Source organism: Macrotis lagotis, chromosome 5 (genome assembly GCF_037893015.1).
Source record: "Macrotis lagotis isolate mMagLag1 chromosome 5, bilby.v1.9.chrom.fasta, whole genome shotgun sequence".
In the NCBI taxonomy this organism is placed as follows: domain Eukaryota; kingdom Metazoa; phylum Chordata; class Mammalia; order Peramelemorphia; family Peramelidae; genus Macrotis; species Macrotis lagotis.
This window is the reverse complement of record NC_133662.1, coordinates 225,324,782-225,348,121: the sequence shown is the minus strand read 5'-3', so window position 1 is coordinate 225,348,121 and position 23,340 is coordinate 225,324,782. Positions and strand designations below refer to the sequence as shown.

General features: G+C 38.9%; 1 protein-coding gene across 2 annotated transcripts in view; it reads left to right on the top strand.

Moving 5' to 3' along the window:
- NOTCH2 (notch receptor 2) overlaps positions 1 to 23,340 on the top strand; it is a 160,066-nt gene that overhangs the window by 110,074 nt on the left and 26,652 nt on the right. For both annotated transcript variants that reach the window (XM_074188582.1, XM_074188581.1), the window contains exons 7-16: positions 1,259 to 1,414; positions 2,130 to 2,318; positions 4,277 to 4,390; positions 5,268 to 5,381; positions 7,883 to 8,116; positions 11,597 to 11,707; positions 18,492 to 18,684; positions 19,243 to 19,388; positions 21,166 to 21,279; positions 22,946 to 23,065. In XM_074188582.1, coding sequence (XP_074044683.1) covers positions 1,259 to 1,414; positions 2,130 to 2,318; positions 4,277 to 4,390; positions 5,268 to 5,381; positions 7,883 to 8,116; positions 11,597 to 11,707; positions 18,492 to 18,684; positions 19,243 to 19,388; positions 21,166 to 21,279; positions 22,946 to 23,065 — 1,491 coding nt within the window. The remainder of the gene's footprint in view (positions 1 to 1,258; positions 1,415 to 2,129; positions 2,319 to 4,276; positions 4,391 to 5,267; positions 5,382 to 7,882; positions 8,117 to 11,596; positions 11,708 to 18,491; positions 18,685 to 19,242; positions 19,389 to 21,165; positions 21,280 to 22,945; positions 23,066 to 23,340) is intronic.

Genomic DNA, 23,340 nt, shown 5'->3' with positions numbered 1-23,340 from the left:
GCTCTCATTAAACTAAACTTCTGCCAACAAAAACAAGTGAAAATATGAAGAGTCTAATCAGCAAAGGTTGAATTCGGGAGTATTTAAAGTAACTAAAACCACTGCTAATTGAATAGCTTTTAGATGTGGAGGAAGCAAATGAAAAAAGTTGGGAAGGTAGAACAGTTGTGAAACATTTCATTATGAATGCTTTTCCCAAGGCCCCACCTCCTACTTTTCAACAGGAGTCTTACTCATGGGTCCATAAGAGAACTGCAGACCAGAAAATCCGGTTCCCCGATGACTGTTCTCTCTTGGGTATCTGGTTATGTCTTCTTCAGAACCTCTCAGGCTCCCAGACCAGAGATGCTGATGCTCTGAAGCAACTGCTTAAACTTAACCAGATGCCATTTATATAGCTTTACTCTCCTTGGACAGGGAAGACCCTTGTGCTTGAGACCAGGATTCAATTAAGGCTCTCTTGTGCTAGTCCTTAGAGAAGGGTTAAAGGGTTGAGGTCTTCCTTTTCAGAGAAGTGACCTTGAGAAAGCTCTCCTTCCATGTTCATAGGTCCATGTTCCTCTGAGGCTAAAGAGTTCAGAAGATGAGGACCATGTTGTAGAAGCTCTGGTTTCTTTCCTGGTGGCCTCAGAGTAGTCTCCAAGAAGAACCAGGCTTATTTTATATAGGTGCCCCTTCCTATCAACACCAGCCATCGTGACTGTTGTGTTACTGATCTCCAGGTTTGAATGAACCTTCTCTTTAGTAAGGGAGGGAATGATTTTCTTCAGTAATGGACTTTGGACTACCTTAAAGATGGCTAAATGCCCAAGATTTGGGGTGAGGGAGGTAGGGGCCTAAAACTCTGGGCACCTGAGTTGCTAAAGGTATACGAGATTATACCATATTATGATTATTGGTTTGAAAAAACGAGGGATGTTTAACCTGCTGAAAAGAGGACTTATGGGTCATGATGGTGATCTTCCAGGATTTGAAGGATTGTAATGTAGTTCAAAAAAATTAGCTTTAGCCTTTGTCGTTCTTTGGATCAGAACTGAAAAGCGAAAAGTTGCAGAAACAGATTTAGAGTTGTTTTTAGGACAACATAACAGAGTCTCCCCTCCTTGGAAGTATTCTAGAAGAGGTTGGATGGCCACTTCTATAGAACATTGTAGCGAGCATCCTCGACCGGTATGAATTGGACTAAACCCCCTGTAACTCTTAGATCCTGTTGATATTTCATCTCAATGATCTCCCATTCCTCCTCTTGCTGAGACAGGTCTTCTGTGTCACCTGGATGATGCGTGCATCAGCAACCCATGCCACAAGGGGGCGCTGTGTGACACCAACCCCCTCAATGGACAATATATCTGTACCTGTCCACAAGGCTACAAGGGGGCGGCCTGCACCGATGATGTGGATGAATGTGCCATGGGTGAGTACATGCAACTTGGAGCCGCTAGGAAGCGCCATAGTGCACCATTCTGCTGAGTTAGTGTGAAAGAGAGCTGAGTTCAAACCCACCTCAGACATTTACTGACTGTGTGACCTTGGGCAAGTCATTAACCCCTGCTCATGTTGGTTTCATTACCTGTAAAGCAGGGTTAATCACAGCACAAGGTTGATGTCATGAGAAAATCAGTCTGGTGCTTAGCCCAGTGACTGGTCTGCTATATGAATGTTAGCTATCATTATCTTTATTATTTATTTTATTATTATTATTTTTATTATTATTACCCAAATAAAGCATAGCCATACGTTAAATGAGCACAGACTTATAAACTTGCATTAAATCTTTTTCCTTCAAGAACACTATGCCCACATCTCGTGGGGAGCTTGGCGTAGGCTCATAGTGAGCAGAGCAAATATGGTCCCATTGCTGATGAGGAAGAGTAAGCCCTCTGACAATGTGGATGGGGGATGACTGAGCAGTGCAAAGATGGCCTGTCTGGTTTTATAGAGGCCAAATGGGAAACTGAGTCACCATACCTTCAAGACCCTGACCTTGCTCCTAACAACAAATCTTTGGCAGGGACTGCATAAGAGCTCAGGGTTTCTCTACTAGCCTTGTAGTCATTAGTCCCATCCCTTTCCTTCCCCACTAGCAGAGAAGAGCATGCCCCATTATGATATGTGGCTTCCTATTTTAGCCAATAGTAATCCATGTGAACATGCGGGAAAATGCGTGAACACCGAAGGTGCCTTCCACTGTGAGTGCTTGAAGGGCTACACAGGCCCCCGCTGTGAGATGGACATCAATGAGTGCCATTCAGACCCTTGCCAGAATGATGCCACCTGCTTGGACAAGATTGGAGGCTTCACTTGCCTTTGCATGCCAGGTAAAGGAAGAGTCTGGACAGGAACCCTAGGGAGCAGGAAAAACATGAGCTGCCACATCCAGGAGGGTGCCTGGTGACTCGGGGACCAGGGTACCTGTTATCCTTGATGGTAAATCCTGTCCATTGCTGCCTCAGGGGACACCCAAGTCAGTGTCTCTACTGCATTAAGAGGCCCCTATATTGGTGAATGGTAGATGCAGAAGAATAATTTGTCCAAGTCATATTGATCTGATTCCCTTTCAATCAGGGTTCATGAATGGTCTGTGTGTATATGTACACACAAATATATCTATACATGTATTTGTCACCTGTGCATGAATACATGTGTACATACACAACAAAATATCTGCACACATTTCTATATGATTTTGTTCATGTGTGTAATTAGATGCACATTCATGCAGGAAATATAAGAAGTACATATGCATTACATATTCTTCAGTTTATACATGTGCAAAACAAGATAATACATATATATATAAATTTACATACTTTTATTTCATGTGGGTATACATGTATGAAATAAAATATGTACAGATACACATTTTGCATGCTTTTATTTATATACATTTGTGCATTTTAATTTAATTTCATATAATATATATGCTTTTTAAAATTTATTCATCTTTATTTTATATTTGCATATGTATATAAAATAATACTTTTCACTATAACCTATTTTTTGTGATCCTATGGATATATATTTTATTATATGCATTTATATTTTTTATTCAATTTTTTCTTTTCACTTTCACATTCTCTCCCTCTCCCAGCTTTCCTCCTACCCACTAAGTTTATGCATTTAAATGCATCATTCTGAAAATGAGGACTTAGTTTCATTCTGTGACACAGAATGGGTTAAGAACTCCTGCTTTGCATAACACAAAGTACAATTGTCTTTTTCTGATCTTATTCTAATTCTTCCAGAATTATTTCCTGTGTCCCCACAGAGGAAAGTAAAAACCTTGTGATGATGGCTTATGCTGTTGAATTTATGGATTGTGAAAGGATTGTAAGTCAGAGTATATCAGTCCCTGAGGCACCCTCCCTCCCACCCTTCCATGGAAGCCCTAATTAGACATTCAGGACCACCCTAGAGAGAAAGATGTATTCAGAGAAGTGCCTTGTTCTGACCTCTTCTGGTCAGAGAACATTGGTTTGGACCTGCTTTTTGTGTGGGATCATCAGCCTCAGAACCAGTTCTCAGAATGTTAGGTGATGATGCTTCATGGTCTGATATTTGATGAATGTCCAGAGAGGGCACAGGACACACCCAAATGACCTCATCATCATCCATCGTAACATTCAGTTTTAACATCCTGTTGAAGGCTAGCAAACTGTCAAAGGGATTTGGTGCTGGTCACTGCCTTACTTTTAAAAAAGAAGAAGAAAAAGAAAAGAAAGCCTAGGCTTCTACAGAAAAATTTCATATTTCAAATACTGGGTATAGATCATCTAAGTCAGCAGGACAATGAATGAAGTTACCAGAGAATCAGAAGACACTCCATGTGTATGCATGCACGCTTGTTCCCTCTCTCTCTCTCTCTCTCTCTCTCACACACACACACACACACACGCACACATGCACACATGCAAAAAGAACTTTAATAAACTTTTCCCTTCAATCTACTTAAGGATATTGTGAGAAATAGTTGAAAGAAATAGTCTTATAAGGATCTGGATTAGGTTTTTCAAGGGTCAACCTGTTCTTCAGTCTGAGATGGTAGGATCAGTTATTGCCACACATAGTGCTATGGTTATTTCTTCTTATCTCATTTACCCAAATGTTTAGAATGCCTTTCCCCTAGATTTTGATGACTGAATCCCTTTTCTCATTGTATAACCATTGCCTGTCCATAGAAGCTACCTGCTGAAGTTGGTGTGCTTTCTCATGAGTTCTTGGATACCTGGAATCCACTGCCTTTTGAGCCTTTTTCTTGGTCCATTTTTGTCATCAGGTTTCAAAGGTGTGCACTGTGAATTGGAGATAAATGAGTGTCAGAGCAATCCTTGTGTGAACAATGGACAGTGTATAGATAAAGTCAACCGCTTCCATTGTGTCTGCCCTCCTGGTGAGTATCTTTACCACCTGTCCTCATTTTCTCTTAAGGCTCATTGCCAGCTGATCAGAGGGAGGGAAAGAGTTAAGAGGAAGAAGAAGGTATATGTGGGATGGACCTCAGGAGCTCATTAAAATGAGTAATTTAAGGTAGAAGTTTGTATATGAAGGTTGGTGAAAAGTCAGTGCAGGAACTCATTCATCTCCTAAATCCATTGTAAATGGAAATTTTAAGTTCATTCATAAGATCCTGGACTAGAAAGACTGATCTTCCATGTGTCTTAGGAAGCTCACTTTTCACAGATGCTTCTCACTGAATCTTGTTCATAATTTGATTTTCCCTTACTTCATATTCTTGTGGTTTCATGGAAGACCAATTCTTTAGTCTTTTCTTACCTGTGGATCCAAGACAGGAAATGTAGCAATCATTCTTAAGAAGTCCATTTCCTCCTTATTTCCCCAACTCTGATATGAATTCTTGCCACATCATTTACCTAATGATTTGGTTTATTCCATTGTTTCTTCAAGGGATGGTTGCTTATTGAACCTGAAACAATCATTGTTCCTTGTGGAGTTTTTCCTCCCTTGAATCTCTATCTGGTTTACCCAGAGTTGGCTGCCATATAATACGCAGTGACAGTATCCAAGAATAACTACAAGTGTTCTGCTCCCCCCCCCCAATTAGTTTATTAAGCCAATCATTTCTGTGATCCCTTGGTCAGAAGAGTTCTAGACAGTGCAAATTGGTTTTGTTCTTCTCCTGATCAAAACATTAACCCAACCTTCTCTAGCGTTCATGCATGAGAGAAAGAACCAGGGTGATATCAGAAGTATGTCACCTTCTGAATTACATTTGAGCTTCCTTCAGTCACCACCTGTGTTTTTTTTAGGTTTTACCGGATCTGTCTGCCAGATTGACATCGATGACTGCTCCAGTACTCCATGTCTAAATGGTGCAAAATGCATTGACCATCCCAATGGATATGAATGCCAGTGTGCTACAGGTAGAGAAACTTCTGTTGCTTCTGTGTCTCTCTCTTGTACCCTTTGCAAACATCCCTGAGCAAAACTTCAAAGTATTTCTGGTGGGTTACCCAGTGGTCAAAAAAAAGCAAGTTTGGGAAGGAATGTTCTTCCACTGCTTTCCCTTCAAGGAATTTTTCACTTCTTTTGCTTCCATTTACCTTCTCTTTTATGATAACAACTTTCCTGAGTGGCAGTCCCTTGGCCAACATCCTTCAGTTTTAGATTTTGGCAGTAGTAGTTTTCAATCAACCTTACTGTTTGATTTCATTTATTCCTCAGTATAAAAGACTGGGTTTTAGTTTAGGAGTTGTTTTTTAATCCATTGGAACTTTTGGATTGGGAGATTTTTTTCCCTAGTCTTCCCAAGGCAAGTAGTTGAATAAAGAACCGCAAGTCCCTGAATGAACTGTTGTGTGAAGAACAGCTTCATTCTATAGAAAAGTGAATAGGTATTATTAGCGTCCAGGGATCTACTAAAACAGTTGGCTTAAAGGAATGTAGTTTTAAATTCACAAGATCTTACTAACTGAATCATTACACCCTATGGACTATAGGCAAATCATTTCACCTGAGTTCCTGGACTATGGAGATAATATTTAGATAACACACAGTAATGATGTGAGAGAAGTGCTTTCCAAATTTTAAAGCACTGTTAGTTAATAGTCATAGTAGATTTATTTGCATATGCCTTTTTTGGGGGCCATGGTTACAATTCCTCTTTAATCTCTGTACTCAAATAAGGATAAATTTTGGTACAAATAAGGATAAATTTTGATCCAAGCTACCCATCATTCCTGCTTCTTCTTACAAACTCCTAAAGTTTGTAAGATAACATTTCCAGATCACTTGGGAAAACAAATTTCCACTTTGATTTCTGATTGCCCGAGAAAGTGGAAGTTGTATTTTCTTTATATTCATGTAGGCTCACTTCTTTAATTAAAAAAATTATTCCCTTCCAAAAGAATCTAGTCATTGTGAGCATCCTGATCCTTACATTCTAGTGAACTGCTATTAGTACAAAAAAAGGTCAGAACAGAGAGCACTGTATCTAGGATTTCCAATCCAACTAACTATTTATTATGCAGTGACCGTAGATAAGCCCTTTCTTCTATAGACTCCAGTTAGGGAGATATGGAGCTGATACCCTCATATTTGGAACCATAGACAAGACTCACTGGAGGAGAATATAAAAATGTGAATTTATGTTAAAAGGGAGGAGAAGAAGAGTGTATATCAAGGGTATATAACAATTGACCCTACCCTATTAATTCTGGTAGCCATTTCATTCATTTGTTAATTTAACAGGTCATCACTGGTTATATGCATAGCACTGTGAGGTGTTACAGGAGAAGTAGAAGAAATGTGATATTAGTGTGGTTCCTGGTTCCAAGAGTTCAGTCTTGTTTGGGAAGCTAGGACACACATACATGAAATAATTTAGTAATAATTTGCCATAGCACCTGAGGAAGTGATAAGGAATTGTTACAGAAGGTAGTAGCTCCAAGAACAGGGAGGTAAATGAAGTCAATTAGGAAAGGCTTTGTGGTGGGGAGACTCAAGCTGAAGGATTAGAATTAGGTGGGAAAGGATTTGGAGGAGATGGAAAAGTATTCTCACTAAGGGGAATTGCATAAACAAAATGGGAATTGAGACTGAATATGATTTATTAGAACATTGAGAATACCTGAACAGTGCACAGGTTTCACTCTATTTGGGGAGTAGTTAGAGCCAAGATTTTATAGGTGAGAGGCCTTGAACAGTAGGTAAAGAACTTGGACTTCATCTTATAAATAATGGTGTAATTGAGGATTTTTGTATGGAAAGTGGCATGGTAAAACTGGTATTTTTAGGAGATTTATCTGGGAGAGGAAGGTAGGATGGTTTGAGATGGAATAGACTAATGATAGGGAGACTCATTAGAAGACCGAAATATTCTATATATGAGGTCACAGGTACTTGGTGAGGTAATGTCAGCTGGCCTGGAAAAGGAAGAATGCAAATAAAAGTCATACAAACAAATAGATCTGACAGAACTTTTGTGACTAATTGAATGAGGTGATGGAGAAAGGATAGTTACTAACTATCCTCTGACCCCAAATGAGCCAACCCGACTTTTTCCCTACATAGGAAGTAGGTTAGAGTTGGCAATAAGGAGTTCCTATATTAGCATACTATATATTAATTAGTAACGATTGCCCAGTGTCATGTCATCAAAAATAAAAATAGAATAACTCTGAAATTAGATTAGTCAGTAATAAAAAGTGCCATGGAAATTATTGAAACTTGCTATAAAAATTTAATTTAAACACAGTGTTTAAGCATATCCTAAGTGAGGTGGACAGCAGTATGATTTGGTTGTTCTCTGCTGAGTCTCTTCATTAGAAAACTCACAGAATAGGAATATGAAATAGGTACTGCTGTATTTTTGTTCAGGAGCAGTTCCTGATGACTTTGACCCTTGGTGATCTTGCCTCTTTAGGTTTCACTGGGCTCTTGTGTGAGGAGAACATTGACAACTGTGACCCTGATCCTTGTCATCATGGGCAGTGCCAGGATGGCATTGATTCCTACACCTGCATCTGCAATGCCGGATACATGGGGGCCATCTGCAGTGAGCAGATCGATGAATGTCTGAGCAGCCCTTGCTTGAATGAAGGACGTTGCATTGACCTGGTGAATGGCTACCAATGCAACTGCCAGCCTGGCACATCAGGTGAGACAGTCTTGGTTTCTGTTTGCTTTGGGGACTTTCTCCACATTTCACCCACAGGCTCAGATTTTCCTGGCATAGGTGCAACAACTTTTTTTAAGGATGTGATTCTGGGAAATACCCAACCAAAGCCACATCTATAAATATTTTTGGAAGCAGACACTTCTCCTGTCCAGCTGAGGTTAGAAATTGATCATTTTTCTATGTTTAGATATGAAGGTTTTTGGTTTGTTAAGAGTGTATACAAGAAAAACAGGAAATTCTTTTCCTCAAATCCAGCAGCTCAGTTGGGTTTGGGTAGTCTCTATACTTTTTCTTTTCCTTTCTCTTCTCAAAAGAATAGACATTTTGGTTTTCTGATTGACAATTCTTTTATAATTTCTTTCTCCATACTCAGCCTTGTGTCTCTCTCTACTTTGCCTCTAGACCATTCTTGGTCATCGGGAAGATCCCTAGGGAGAAAAAGTCTAGGACTCCAGAAGGTGAAGGCAGATTATAGGGGTCCTACCATAAATCTGGGGATTTCAATGCATACTCCCACCCCCATCCCAGTTGCACATTTTCTAGTTAAACTCACTGAGTCCAGGTGAATGGCTATTTGTGTTTGTTAGTGATGAGAACATGCTACTTCATGGTAGGTAATTGTGAGATTATTTTCTGGGTTGGCAACATTTCACAGACTTCTCTGAATTCCACTTTTACTTACTTGATGGATATTTATTGCCATGCCGACTGTGCATGGACAGAGAGGTACTATTTCTCAGATCAAAGAAAAATATATTAGACAAAGATTAACCAGTGTATGCCTCTGTGAGAAGGGTACCTGCCAATACAGCGGGTGATTTATTGAAAACACATTCGGGACTTGAAGAAAATGATCTATGTAGGGGGTGAAGGGGGAGGGTTGGTTAGATGCCTTCAACTTTTTTTTTATTTCCAAACCAATTTCTTCAAACATGTCAAAGGCCCTGGTCTTCATCCAGGACCTCTTACATGCCAAGTTTGGAAACAAAGTCCTTTTTGAATTACTCAAGCATACAAAAAAACATCCCCATGCCTTCACAGCTGAAAATGCTTCTCCCTCCCTCCACGTTTAGATAACTCCCTAAAAGGGCTGAATGGATCTTTGTGAAACCTTCCAAAAGCAATTTGCTTCCGGGCTGGTCCCCAGACATGAGAAATTGCAGCCCCAAAAGAAATTTGAGAGATTTACAAGCAACTGAATGGAGGCCCTTAGAATGGAAGGGCTGTCTCAGCCTTTGCTATCTCTCCCACTTTATCCAGCATGTTCTAAAACTGGGTGAAGAGTTAGCTGGCAGGCACTTTGTTTTCCCTGGGATTATCCCATCATGCCAGGAGGTATCAGGTGGGTGCCCTGAGGGGATGGTGTAAGAACCTGTCCCTGAACAGGGCAAGAAATAAGGATTGCATTTTCGGGCAATACAGTAAAAAGGAGGGGCCAGTTACTCTGAGGATATGTGGCACATTTTAAGGGAAGATAAGTAAAATTTAATTTAAGAAACGTCAGAGTGTAACAGGTAAGGGAGGATACTAAGGGATTTTCAAGTTTAAAAGAATTCATTAGAGACTTCAGCTCTTGAGATAGACAAAAATGAAATAGCCCCTTCCCTCATCCTGCTGGAGCTTATGGCTTGCATTACTGCATTATAGCAAGATAAAGGTTGTCTCTGTATAGCTTTTACCTGTTTTTTGTTCTTCTGCCTTTTGGAACACACACAGAATAGGGCAGCAGGTAACAGAGTAAAGTTAACAGTGAATGGGGAAGCCAAGACCTTTACCTGAAATACCAAGGGTCACATTAGTAAGATCAACATTAGTGAGATCAATACTGTTAATTATTTTTCTTTAATTTTTTATTTTTAGCTTATATCTTGATTAATAGGCAATTAAGAATAGGATGGGCATTGTGCAATTAGACCATAGCTGAGTATAAGTTCTGGGACAAGTTATGAGTTAGCTAAAAATCTGCAAACCAGTTTAATGTCAAATTATATAATTTTGTGTAATTGGTTTCTCTTTTATTTTTAACCTTACTGGATATTTCAATGCAGAAATTCAAAAAATCATGTATCTATATATAATTTTAAATCTATACATGCATAACTTTACATACATATATATATATATATATATATATTGCTTTATATAACTTTAAAATGAAAAAAAAAACTTTACTCAAAAGTAAAATGTAGCACTTCATCTGTCCTTGCTTCTTTGCCATCCATGCCTGTAGAAGACTGACTATTTGTAGTCCTATTTGATGTTAACCCATTAACTTTGACATTCTAGGAGTAATCAACTGCCTAGATTGGAAGTTTCTTGAGAGCTTTCATTTAGTTTTGTTTTTCCCTCAATGCCTACATAGCACTTTGCATACAGCAGATAGGTTTTTTCAGTTGTTATTTTATTTTATTTTATTTTTTCCAGTTACATGTTGTGAAAATTTTTCCACATTCATCTACATATGGAGATGTATATTTTTAAGTTTCATAATTTCTTTCCACCTTCCCCTCATTAGCAAACAGTATGGTGAACATTGTACATACATATTTATGTCTGATATATTTACACATTAGTCATTTTCTGTATGAGGAATTAGGATTAAGGGAAAAGAAAAAATCCATGAAATAGGAAAGAAAAGCATAAGAGAAAAAATTTTTAAAGTGAATGTAGTGTTCATTCAGATGCTTTAGGTTTTTTGTTTTGTTTTCTCTTGTTTTCTCTATGGCTGGTCTTCTAGGGTTGTCTGAGCACTCTCTGAACTCCTGAGAAGAACTACATCATCAGGGTTGATCAACTCATAGTGTTGTTGTTAATGCAGACAATATTCTCTTGGTTCTGTTCCCTTCCCTTGGCACCATTCATTCTGTAGCAGATAGTTTTTAACTAAATTTTTTTTAAACATAGTGAATTAAAATGAGGGAAAGTCTTTCAAAAAAAGAAATGAAGGGGCATCTGGGTGACATAGTTAATGGAGCACTCACTGGTCCTGGAGTCAGGAGGACCTGAGTTCAAATCTGACCTCAGACACTTAATAATAGCCTAGCTGGGTGGCCTTGGGTAAGCCACTTAACCCCATTGCCTTAAATGAAAAAAAGAAATGAAGGCCTTTCTAGGACTCTGATAGGGATGGCAGAAGGGCATTGTAAGCTTGGCTTTAGTGGGACTATATTACAATTCACCAATTGATGTCTTGCCCCTGAAACTTCTCTTCTCAGCTTATAAGTGAGACATTAGGTGAAACCTGGTTGCCATACTTTTATGTATTAACAATCAAAAATTAATTACATAGATACCACCTGAGACCTGTAACTGTTTGTGGCTTCTTATTCTACCCAAAACAGACTTGGATGATTTTAGTCTACTTTGGCATAACAGCATCACTATCACACAGAGACCTCAACTTGTTGTGGCTCTGATAGGAAATGCCTCCACTTAGGTATTTTGCTCTTATCTTTGCAGGGGTGAATTGTGAAATTAATTTTGATGACTGCGCAAGTAACCCCTGTGTCCATGGGATCTGTATGGATGGGATTAATCGCTACAGTTGTGTCTGTTTATCAGGATTCACAGGTAATATTCTATTTCCTTCTAAAGGTCTTTTTTTTTCCCAGCTCAATACCTTCAGAAGAGTGATGGAGAAGGGACGGCTAGGTGGCGCAGTGAATAGAGCACCAGCCCTGGAGTTGGGAGTACCTGAGTTCAAATCCGGTCTCAGACACTTAATAATTACCTAGCCATGTGGCCTTGACCCCATTGCCTTGCAAAAAACTTAAAAAAAAAAAAAGAAGAGTGATGGAAAAAACTTAACTTCTCCTTCTGTTGGGCCCTGGGCTTGGGCCAGAAAAAGCGCTTCCCTGTAATAGATGACATGAGGTTTTGAGATGTCACTTGGAAATGGTCAGTATAATTCTCAAGGCCAAATAGCATGTGAAGGAGGGAGAGAGACAGAGGAGAATTGTAGATATATGTGTGTATATACACACAAGTATGTATACATACATGTATGTTGTATAACCATGCAATATAAAGCACATACATATATATGCATGCATTTATATACACATACATATGTATTTTCATTCATATATCTGTGTGTGTGTATACACACACACACACACACACACACACACACACACACACCAGAGGTAAAACAGTGTCCCAAAATACTCTGCCACAACTCTTTTCTCCTATCCTGGGTACTTCTTTTTAATTATTTTTTAAATTTAAGACAATGGAGTTAAGTGACTTGCCCAAGGTCACAGCCTGAGGCTGGATTTGAACTCAGGTCCTCCTGACTCCAGGGCCAGTGCTATATCCACTGCATCACCTAGCTGCCCTGGTACTTCTTTTTGAAGAGTTGTTGGATGAGGTCAGGATTTGGGAAAAGACAGCTCAGTTTGGCAAACATGGCAGAAAGCTTCCCACCTCAGAGATTATCCCAAGTTCTTCAGACTATAAACTCCTATTAGATGTTGATAGATGAGTAGACTATGTTCCTCTCCCAACATACTAGTGAACTTGTTGGAACACTGTAGAGAAGACATGGTTGGTGAACCTATGAGGATAAAAAGATATCCATTTTCTCTCTTTTCCTTCTGGCCCAAAGTTATTAACCTAAGCTGCCTACAGAATAACCTTCACATCCTGATTAGGAAAATAGTGCACTGTTTTAATTTTCTAGAATAGGGCATGAGTAAGTACCAAATGTCAACTTTTAAGAATTCAACAACTGTTTTTTCATGATGATGCTATGTAATAGGTGTACCATATAGCCTTTGAAAGAAACTTCCTTCCTAGACTTTTAAACCATGATGTCATAAGGCAGATCAGAGCCAGCTTCAAAGGAATGCTTCTAATCCTCCTGCCAGGGACTTATTTTCCCCCCCTTGATTGCAGGGAACTAGAGAAGGATATTTGTTGCCCATATTGAGTCACAGTAACTTTTCTTCATTTCCTCACATGAGAGGTACGATGGAAACTTTCATGCCAAACCCCAAGGCTATATGTGGCTTGTCAGCCAGACAATATTCTTGCTCTGAAATGTGCTACTTCAGACGTACTGATAACCAATGAAACACAAAAAATTCCTACTGGACAAAAGCTCCTTGTTGCTGAAGAGGTAACTAACTCTTCCCAGTAGCCGTTTAAGAAGCCAGAAAACTCTTCTAGGTAACAAGTTTCATGTAAGAAGTGCCTTTGCCTAGGGCTGGCTAATTTTCTCAGAAAATTCTTGCAGAAAACAAAGATTCTTTTTGACCTTATACCAGACAAGAAAAGCAAAAGAGAAATAAGCAGGTTGAGAATATTCTAAACTAAACTTAAGATGTGGTATAAAATTTACACCAAGCAGGAAGTGGAATGTTATGATTTGGGTATGGGTCTAGGATTCGTTCTCTGTCTCTTAGTCTGGGAAGTTTAAAATAACAGTGACTCTTGTGGTGCATTCCCACCACCTTGGCAGTGTGTGATGTTTTTTCCCTTATTCTATTTTTTGCCATTTTAATAGCAGTTTAAGAGAGACTTTTTTTTAAAGATTAAATTCTATATTCTGTACCTACCTATTATACATTCTAATTGTGTAAGTGATTAGGAAATATTAAACAGCTTCTCTGAAGAGAGCCAATGTGTTAGTAAAGTTGTTTAGAGGGGAAATAAATTTTTAAATTTTAGTTTTTGCCTATTTGGAATTTTTTTCCTTCTGCTTCCTCCCATTGTCTTCCAATTAAACATCAGCAACAAAAGGAAGAGAAAACTCTTGTGACAAATATTCCTAGTCACATAATTAGCCAGGCCCAAAACTTGATGTCTTTTGCATTTTGAATCTCAGGAAGTAGGCAGCTTCATCTTTGATTCTTTGCTTTGATAAGCTTTCTGGGTCCTTTGAAAATTGATACATTAATCAGTAATTATGGAGTTACCTGCAAGGTGTATGGTAATGAACCAAGTAGTTCTGGTCCCATTTTCCAAGAATATGAGTTCCTAATGGGAAGGAACTCTGCCTGGGTCATAGAGCTCCTTGCTAAATACCCTTTGAAAAGGTTAACCTGGAGTCAGATTCCAGCAAGTTAGCAGTAAATATTTATTAAACTCCTTTCTAAATGTAATTCAAGCATCTTAGACACTGGGGCTCCAAAGTGAGGACTAGGAAGGAGAGATTGGGTTGAATTGCTTACTGAGAGTCAATCTGATTTCTGATTTTGCTTCCACATTTGGCAAAATGTGGTCTTGACCTTTCTGACCGTCTTGTTCTAGTCCCTTGCCCCTGGCACTTTGTCCCTTCTCCAGTGTGCTACCTGTCCATTTCCTTCTTAATTTCTTCACATTCTTGTCATTCCTCACAAATAAAGTGAGGTTCTATAAACTGCATGAAAGAAGATTCAGTGCAGACTGTAGTAGCATCAGAAGTCCTTATGACTCAAGCCTGAAGACAGGAGAAGCCAGCTACCAATTCAAAAGAACTCCCGAAAGAATGGAGGAATAAGAGAATCTTTCCTTTGACCCAGGATTGAATTGTTGCCTGGGGATGTTCTCAAGTCCAGAGCAGCAATTCATAGCTTTGGGCCAGTGACCATTATCTCCTGAGCATCCTCTAGCCAGGATTAGAATCATCTAATGTAATCTAGAGCCAGGAGGGTTATCAGATATCACCTAAGCTGACATTCTCATTTTACATGAAGGAATGGAGACCAGACCAGATGTGGAGTATCTTGCCAGGGGTCAGGAGCTGGACTTAAACCTGGGTCTCCTAACTTTAAGAATTATGTATAAGGGATGGGCCAAGGAAACAGACTTAAAAAGAATTACTTAGAAAATGCTATTTGTAAAAAAGTAAAATAGCTACCACTACAATATTATGCATTACTAAATATAGTATTATTTTATTCACATAATCCTGATTCACTTGTAGTGAATGATTTAGAAAATTAGATGAGATAAAAATGTTTTAATATCCCCATATTAAATGTATGTCTCTGTTTATTATAATTTCTTGTTCTCATTACATGATTGATATTGAAAGAGACAAGGAAAGAGAATGTTTTATATTTGTTTCTGTGGAATGTGGTATTCCTTAAGATCTATAAACTCTTTCATATCTGGACTTGCTACCATTTACTTGCCCATGTCTTCCAGGCACTTCAAACTCAGCATGTCTAAAACATAGTTCATTTTCTTTCCCCCCAAAACACTCCATTTTTCTCACTTGGCCTATCTGTGTCATCTTCCCAGTCACCCAGACTCAATCTTGGTGTCACCCTCTCCTCGTTTCAAATTCCACATACCCAACCTCTTGCTAGGTTTTGTCATATCTTCACTTCCTCTTGTACAGGTTCCATTCTCTTCCCTCATGGACACTTCCCTGGTTCAGGGTCTCATCACTAAGGCAACAGCCTTGTATTATAGTTAGTCTCCCTGCCTCAAACTTCTCCCCACTCCAATCTATTCATCACTCCATCACCCAAGTAATTGTCCTGAAACATGGGACTGATCATGGTACCCCACTCGGTTCTACTCATTAAACTCTAGTGGTTCCCTAATACTTGTAGTATCACATATGAATCCGTTGTTTGACTTTTAAAGAACTTTATAAACCAACCCCTTTGTACCTTTCTAGTATTTTAAAATAATTCCTCCTCTCACTATTCTCTATCACCCAACTTTTCTTTTCTCTGTCTCTTCACAGACTGTCCTCATGCCTCCTCACTTCTAACTCCTGACTTCCTTGAAGACTCAACTTCTCTTGGGTCCTTCTTCCCTACACTCCTAGTGCCTTCCTTCTGAGAGCATCTTCCATTGAGTCTGTTTGTGTGTGTGTGTGTGTGTATTATATCCAAGGGTTGTGTTTCCCAAGAGAATGTGAGCTTATTGAGGGTAAAGACAGAGAGAGGGAGGGAGGGAGGGAGAGAGGGAGAGAGAGAGAGAGAGAGAGAGAGATTTTAAAGATCCTTCCAAATCATTAGAAAAGGATTAATTTACATTCACACTAAGGGAAAAAATGAACTGAAATAAGGATTATACAAACATGGTTTGAAACAAAAATATACCTTTTATAAAACCTTTGCTCCAGCTCATACTTCTTATCAATGTATTCCAACAGCAACCTCTTTTTCTTTTCATTCCTCTTTTCTTCCTTCCTATTCTTTCTTTTTTCTCACTAGGCCACAGTTATAGAGGGTTCTGACTTTTGTTCCCATCACTATAATTCCATAACAACCACAATTTTTCCACCCATTTCACAGTCCTCTTTTTGTCCTTCAAGATGGTTGTCCATCTCTCATGATGGTCATTTCTTTGATTACAATAAGCACCTTAAGAACAGGCACTGTTTCATTTTTGTCTTTCTCCCATTATCAAGTTCATAGGGTGCTTGATAAATGTTAGTTGGTTGAGTGATTTAGCATCTGGATGATTGCAGTAAATTAAATCTCAGTGATTTGAACAGCAAATTGATGATCCTTATATTGCCTTCGCCTCATCATTCTTTGATGCCATCTCCAGTGACCTCCATCTCAAATCAAGTTCCTTTCAACTGCCTCCTGAGATTTCTTCACCATAGGCTTTGTTATCACTCAAAATTCTTTGACCTCTTTCAGATCTTAAAAACTCCACAATTGTATTCTTACCTATCCTACTGTCTCATCTACCTGCCATTACTTAATTGACTATTCTAGTGTAGTATGACATTGCCATTTTATAGTCCCTTGATTGATTCTATCCAGTTCTTCTAGTCTATCACCCCAATGCTGACTTCACTTGTCTGCATACTCAGAATCAGAATCTCTTTAGCTTTTTTTTGCATTAACTCTAGATAAACTTTCTACTTTCTGTAGTGCTGGAAAAAGTAATAAAACCATGTTAATGAAGTATATTGTAAATTCATTCCAACTGATCTCTTCTGGGTTAGATTGAGAATTGTTTTAATTGGATGTTGACTTCCTTTCAATTCTGCCACTATTGTAAGTATTTTTCATTCTCATCAAATGAACATATCCTCCACCCTGCCTTCATCTCCTTTTTACTGCTCAAGAAAAAGTCTATTTGATATTAACTTCCTCAACTTTACTTCTCTTTATTTCAGAATCTTCCTGTATCTCCAAGTAGTCTCTTTCTTCACTCCCATCTTAGAGGAACGGACTCCCCTCTTATTCATCATGATTAATCCATCTGCTTATATTCTTGGTATCTTCTCTTCCTCATTCCTTTGGGAATCTTACATTATCAGTTTTCTTTGCTTTCTCATGACTTGAGTAGTCTCCTATTCCATTTTTTTCTTCTTTGTTTACACAATTGTCCAATCTTCCTTCACTTGATTTCCTCAATTTACTCTCTTCTCTTATGATTTCTGAAATCCACCCCAGCTCTGAAAAGTCTATGATGGAACCATGAAACTTAAGCAGTAGCCCATATTCAATGCCTTTGATTCTTTATTAGTTCCCCTTTACCACTCATACTTTGATTTTTGTTCCTACAATTTTACAGAAATTTCTTTAGGTCATCAATTCCCTAATTTCCAAATCCAGTCATCATCCTAGTTACTTTTTTTATTCCTTTCCCTCTAAATTATAATTATAGTCTTCAGAGAGTTTACCTTCTGTTGGGGAGGATTCAACACATATATTTGGATGTGTGTAACATAAGATAGAGTATGGTGAAGGAAAGAAAAGATGCAAAACATTCTAAGAATATTTGAAGAGAATACTTTCAGATGTGGAAGTAGATTTGGGTCAAAGAATGCTGTACAAAGGAGGTGGCACTTAATGAGCCAGAGAATGATCCTGAGAGACAGGTGAGGAAGGATTGCATTTCATATATGTGGGTACACATGAGGAACAATTGTTGGAGGTGGGAGAAAACATGTTGGGTTTGAAGAATAACTAGTATTCTAGTTTGAGTAGAACACAGAGTATATGAAGGGGAGTAATACAGGATGTGGTTAGAAAGGAGGCTTAGTGCCCATTTGTGGAGCCTTAAGTGAGTTGGTATTTAATTATATGAATGATAGAGAACTACTGAACATTTTTGGGTTGGAGCAACACAGATGTGCATTTGAAAGATTAATTTTATATCTGTGAAGAGTGAAGAAGAGAGACTAAGAAACAGATACCAGTTATAATGTCATAAAATTAAGGAATGGGGTGATAACCTTGTAAGTAGGACATATTTAAGATGTGTGATATCAGAATCAGCAGGACTTGACAATGTCTTTGTTGTGAAAGATGAGGAAGAATGTGAAGGCAAAGAGGATTCTGGAGTTTTGAACATAAATTGGTGGGACCACCACCAGTTCCTTAAATATTTTCATATGAAATGCATGCATATGGAAAGCTACATAAAGAACTGATTCCCTTTTTCCTAGGACAAAGATGCAATGTTGACATTGATGAGTGTGCCTCAAATCCATGTCGCAAAGGTGCAACGTGCATGAATGATGTGAATGGTTTCCGTTGCATCTGCCCAGAAGGACCTCACCACCCCAGTTGTTATTCCCAAGTGAATGAATGTCTCAGCAACCCCTGCATCCATGGGAACTGTACAGGTGTTGCCAATGGGTAAGTTAGTTTGGTGTGAAGTTTGATGTCAATTATAGAACCTGTCCATTTCTCTAGGGAAGAAATAATGTCAAAGGTATTTCCTAGTTGTATCTGCAGAGTGACAGGTTTGCAAAAACCAGGAATGAAGTTAGCTCTTTTTAAATATCAAAATAAATTTTCCCATTATTATTACTGTAAATTCATTATTCACAGCAAATCCACCAACCATGGAGGTGATTCTTCAACCCAAACTCCACAATTTGAACCATTTTCATCTTGAACAAATTGGGGGATGGGGAATGCCAAGAATTACATCATTGTCAGGGATACCCACATCAGGGCATGTCTTCTGAATGGGAAAAAAACAGAATAATGCATTTGTTTCTTGTCCCCTACAGAATCTCACTACAATCATAGAGCTCTGTTCCCTGTGATTGGATTTTACTTGGGTTTTTATGGTTGTAGCCAATGGGATTGAATGAGCCTATTTTTTCCTTCTTTTCAGGGTTATGTTCCATTAGTAATTTACAGTCAAAAGCAGGAATTTCTCGAGTGCATTGTGCTGTTTTCTTTCAGGTACAAGTGCCTCTGTGAAGCAGGCTGGGTTGGCACCAATTGTGAAGTGGACAAAAACGAATGTCTCTCCAACCCCTGCCAGAATGGAGGAACCTGTGACAACCTGGTGAATGGATACAGGTGTAACTGCAAGCAGGGCTTTAAAGGTGAAACAAAAGGGCTCGTTTCTGCCCAGTTTGGGATGGAATGTTGTATGGAGTCAGTTTTGTGGAAGGACCCCTGGAACAGAGTTTCAATTTCACTCACTAGTTCTCCTGAGACATAGCTTGTTTATCGGTGGATTGCAGGGACAATTCAGTGAGAGCAAGGTGGAGGTCAAATGTGTTTAAAGTCACATTGGCCGATGGAGGGCAGGGGATTCGTGCTCTCCATCCCCTTACAATGGAACCATTGTTCACTTTCTGATGTTCTCAGTTAATCACCTATTTGCTTTCTAGGAAAGGAACCACTCTGGAGTTCTTTATAACTATCCCTTGGGTCCCCATTGTTCTGTTTTCTGCCACCAGTTTTCTTTTGAAAAAACCCAGGAGAAAGACTTTCTAGTATTTTACTGACCTAGTATCCTCAATTATTTGAAAATCAGGTTTTAAGAAGTACCTCTTTCCTTGACTTATTTAATCAGTAGTTATTTATCCTTATCTGTGCGATCTGTATATGGAAGATAGAGAGATATGGAAGACAAAATTTACTGGAAATATATAGTATAGTAGAAAAAATAAGACACGGATAACTGCAACAGAGTCCATCTGTTTGGGGGTGTTCCCCTTAAGTGTGATAATTCCATCATTTTTTCACTTTATAAGACCCTACTGTATCTGAAAAGTGAAGAGTTCTTGTGTGTGTGTGTGTGTGTGTGTGTGTGTGTGTGTGTGTGAGAGAGAGAGAGAGAGAGAGAGAGAGAGACAGAGAGAGAGAGAGAGAGACAGAGAGAGAGATCTTTGCTGAAGCCTTCTGCACAGCTGAATAAGACCCTCTCTCTTAGATGCTCAGATGCTCCCCAAATCCAGATGTCTTTGTGACTTCATCTTTTACCTCATTCTTCTTACCATCCTATAAGGCTGCTTCATCTTCTGTTAATCTTTCTCACCCAGACCCCTTAATCAAGAGTCTTCAAAATTCAGAAAGAATTTCTTCTTTTCTTATTTCCTTTCTGGAGGTGGATTTTGAACCATCATTTTGGAAAAGCAATGAATATTATGACTTTTGAATATAGGAGGGTGTCAGAAGAGTGCTGAATCTGAGATAAGAGGCATAAATCAGACATATTAATATTTGCATGGGTATATATTTAATAACATACTTTTTATAACCTTCACTTCTGTGACACTATGTTGGCAGGAATACCTCACATTTTTAAATAGCACTTTACAGTTTACAAAGTTTTTGTTGTTTTCACAACAACCTCACAACAACCCCATCCAGAAGACAGTGTATCAATATTTTTATCTCTGTTCCAGATGGGAAAACTGAGGCATAGGGAGTTTGAGTGGCAGTGACCAAGCAAGGAAGACAGCCAAGATCTTTTGTCTGAGTCTCAATCATGTGCTGTTTGATCACTCATTTTCATGATGCTTTGAGAGTCAAGCATTTAGGGTGGGGATTGGACTAGGTATCTGATGAGGTTTCCTCTAACTCTTGGATTCTGTGTGATTCAGAAGTTGTGATTTTCCATAGTGATTCAAGTTTACTATAGGTAATGGTATCTTTAGACCATTTCTGAGGGCTTATTTGTTAGTCTTTCTTGCCTCTAAGCCATAGTGGTTTCTCATCACATGTAATGGGAACCTTTTCTAGCAGCCAGAGTGGCTTTCCAGTGTAATTGCTAATTTATTGGGTGAATTTTCCTTGAGTCATTCATTGGAGGCAGTGATGAAGCAGATGCTAAATTCATGCTTTTTTTCCCTCATTTCCTCCCATCTCTAGGTTACAATTGCCAAGTTAACATTGACGAATGTGCTTCAAATCCTTGCCTTAATCAGGGCACCTGCACTGATGGCATAAGTGGCTATACTTGTCAATGTCTGCTTCCATATACAGGTAGGTTCCTTAGGTGACCTGCAGGTCTCTGTTAAAACAGAAAAGTCACTTGGGTCTGTCGTGTCATTTACAACATTTGAGTATCAAGGATGTTCTCAGTTGTGGCAAAATAGTGGAGAATTGCAACTCAAAGTGTCCTTTAGGGTTCAGTGGCTGAATCTGGAGATTTATAGAAAACATTATGCTCTGGTGATGTGGGAGGCTCCTGCATGCCCTTGTAATTTTAGAATTCCAAACTCTAAGGAGTTAGAAGGGGTTTCACAGAATATAATCCACATTAAATGAGACATTTTTTTCTCAAATATTCCCAAGCAAGATGGTTTTCCTGCCTTCCCTTGAAGACCTACAGCAAGGAGGAGCACATGTGGACCACCCTCTGTTAAATTTTATATCATTGTTCCCAAACCGTAGAGGCAGAGAAACTGTAGTCCAGGGAATTGCAAAGGCAACAGCTTAAAATAATGGCATAGTTTGTATCCAGTATCCAGATGTTTTCAAAATCAAATTTATGCTTTTTGTTATTTGACTCTTCATGATTGTTCTCAAGTGCTCTCATGTCCAAACCGAACCATCATCTTCCTTTCTTGTATCTTTTGGTTGTTGAAACCTTTCTCTTTCCCTTTCTCCCCGTATTCCAGTCAGTTGCCATTTCCTTCGGTTTTATGTTGAAGAAGTCTATATTCAGCTTCCCTATTGTGCTTTTCACCTGCCTGTATTGGCAGTGAAGGGAAAGTAAATATACATGATTGTGTATGTGCCTATGTATAAAACTCAGTTGAATTGAAGCCTGAAGCTGATTTTGAGAACATTTAATTTGCTGCTGAATTGCTCAGATACTAGAGAGATATTTATGTTGTGGCTGTAGATAAGATCCACATTAAAATTATATCCTGCATGTGAACCTAGAAGGATTACATCTGACCAAAACCACAAGCATATTAAAGTCCCAGTGCTAGCATATGGTCACATTCAGCTCTAATTGACTCTGGTTCACTGTGATTAGTAATGGAGCAGTCTGCTTTTCCCTTAGATCACTTGAGTCATCACCAGTCTAATGAGACATCACACTGGAAATTTCTGTCAAAATCTATGGAAGCTATTATTTTTCCCAGTCAAAATTAAAATCCATGGAAGGCATTTTTTTTCCCCAATCAGAACACAAGATTTGGCCAAGATTTAGCCTGTTGGTTATGACTTGATTTTAGCAAATAACTTGCTCAAGAGAGGGAAACTTTTTGTTCCTAAGCTTTTATTGAATGTTTATGCTCAACATTCCATAAAGCTTTCACTAAGTAAATTGGGAGCTCCACTTTCTTTGGATTTATGTGAGAACCAATGAACTCTGAAATAATAGCGTATTATAAAAGTACAGCAGTTATTTTTCCCCAAATCATTACCTCCTACTCACTTCCTTCACCCTTTTCCTCAGTGTTTGACTTCTGTCACTAAATGGAGGATTCCTGGAACCAACACACACACACACACACACACACACACACACACACACACAGTTGAAATATCATTGATGTTCTCCTTGTTTAACAAAGATCTTTACGGGGATGCCATCACCATAGTGCCCCTCAAGTTTAGGTAGAGTTGGTGGTTGCAGATGTCTACTCTTCTGTCCTGCTTATTTCCACATGGTCACTGTGCTCTGGTCCCACAGGCAAGAACTGTCAGATGGTGCTGGCCCCATGCAGTCCCAACCCATGTGAGAATGCTGCCATTTGTCAGGAATCTGCAAATTTTGAGAGTTACACCTGTCTGTGTGCTCCTGGCTGGCAAGGTGAGATGGACAGCCCACTTAATGGGATTTAATTTATGTAAGCACTTGGTCAGACAGAGTGGAAACAAAAGCTGATTTAAATTTGTAATCTGCTGAGGTCCTCCAGTTTTGGAGCATCCTTTCCCCTCCTTTGAACACAAGGCTAAAGTGGATATTGGCAGCATCTTGTCTGCTGTGACCCATGCATCTGATGCCTCCTAGCGGTTGAAGTGATATATTGATGCATACACCTGTAGGGAATCCTGGCCTGACCCTCTTTGATGCTCTTACCTGGG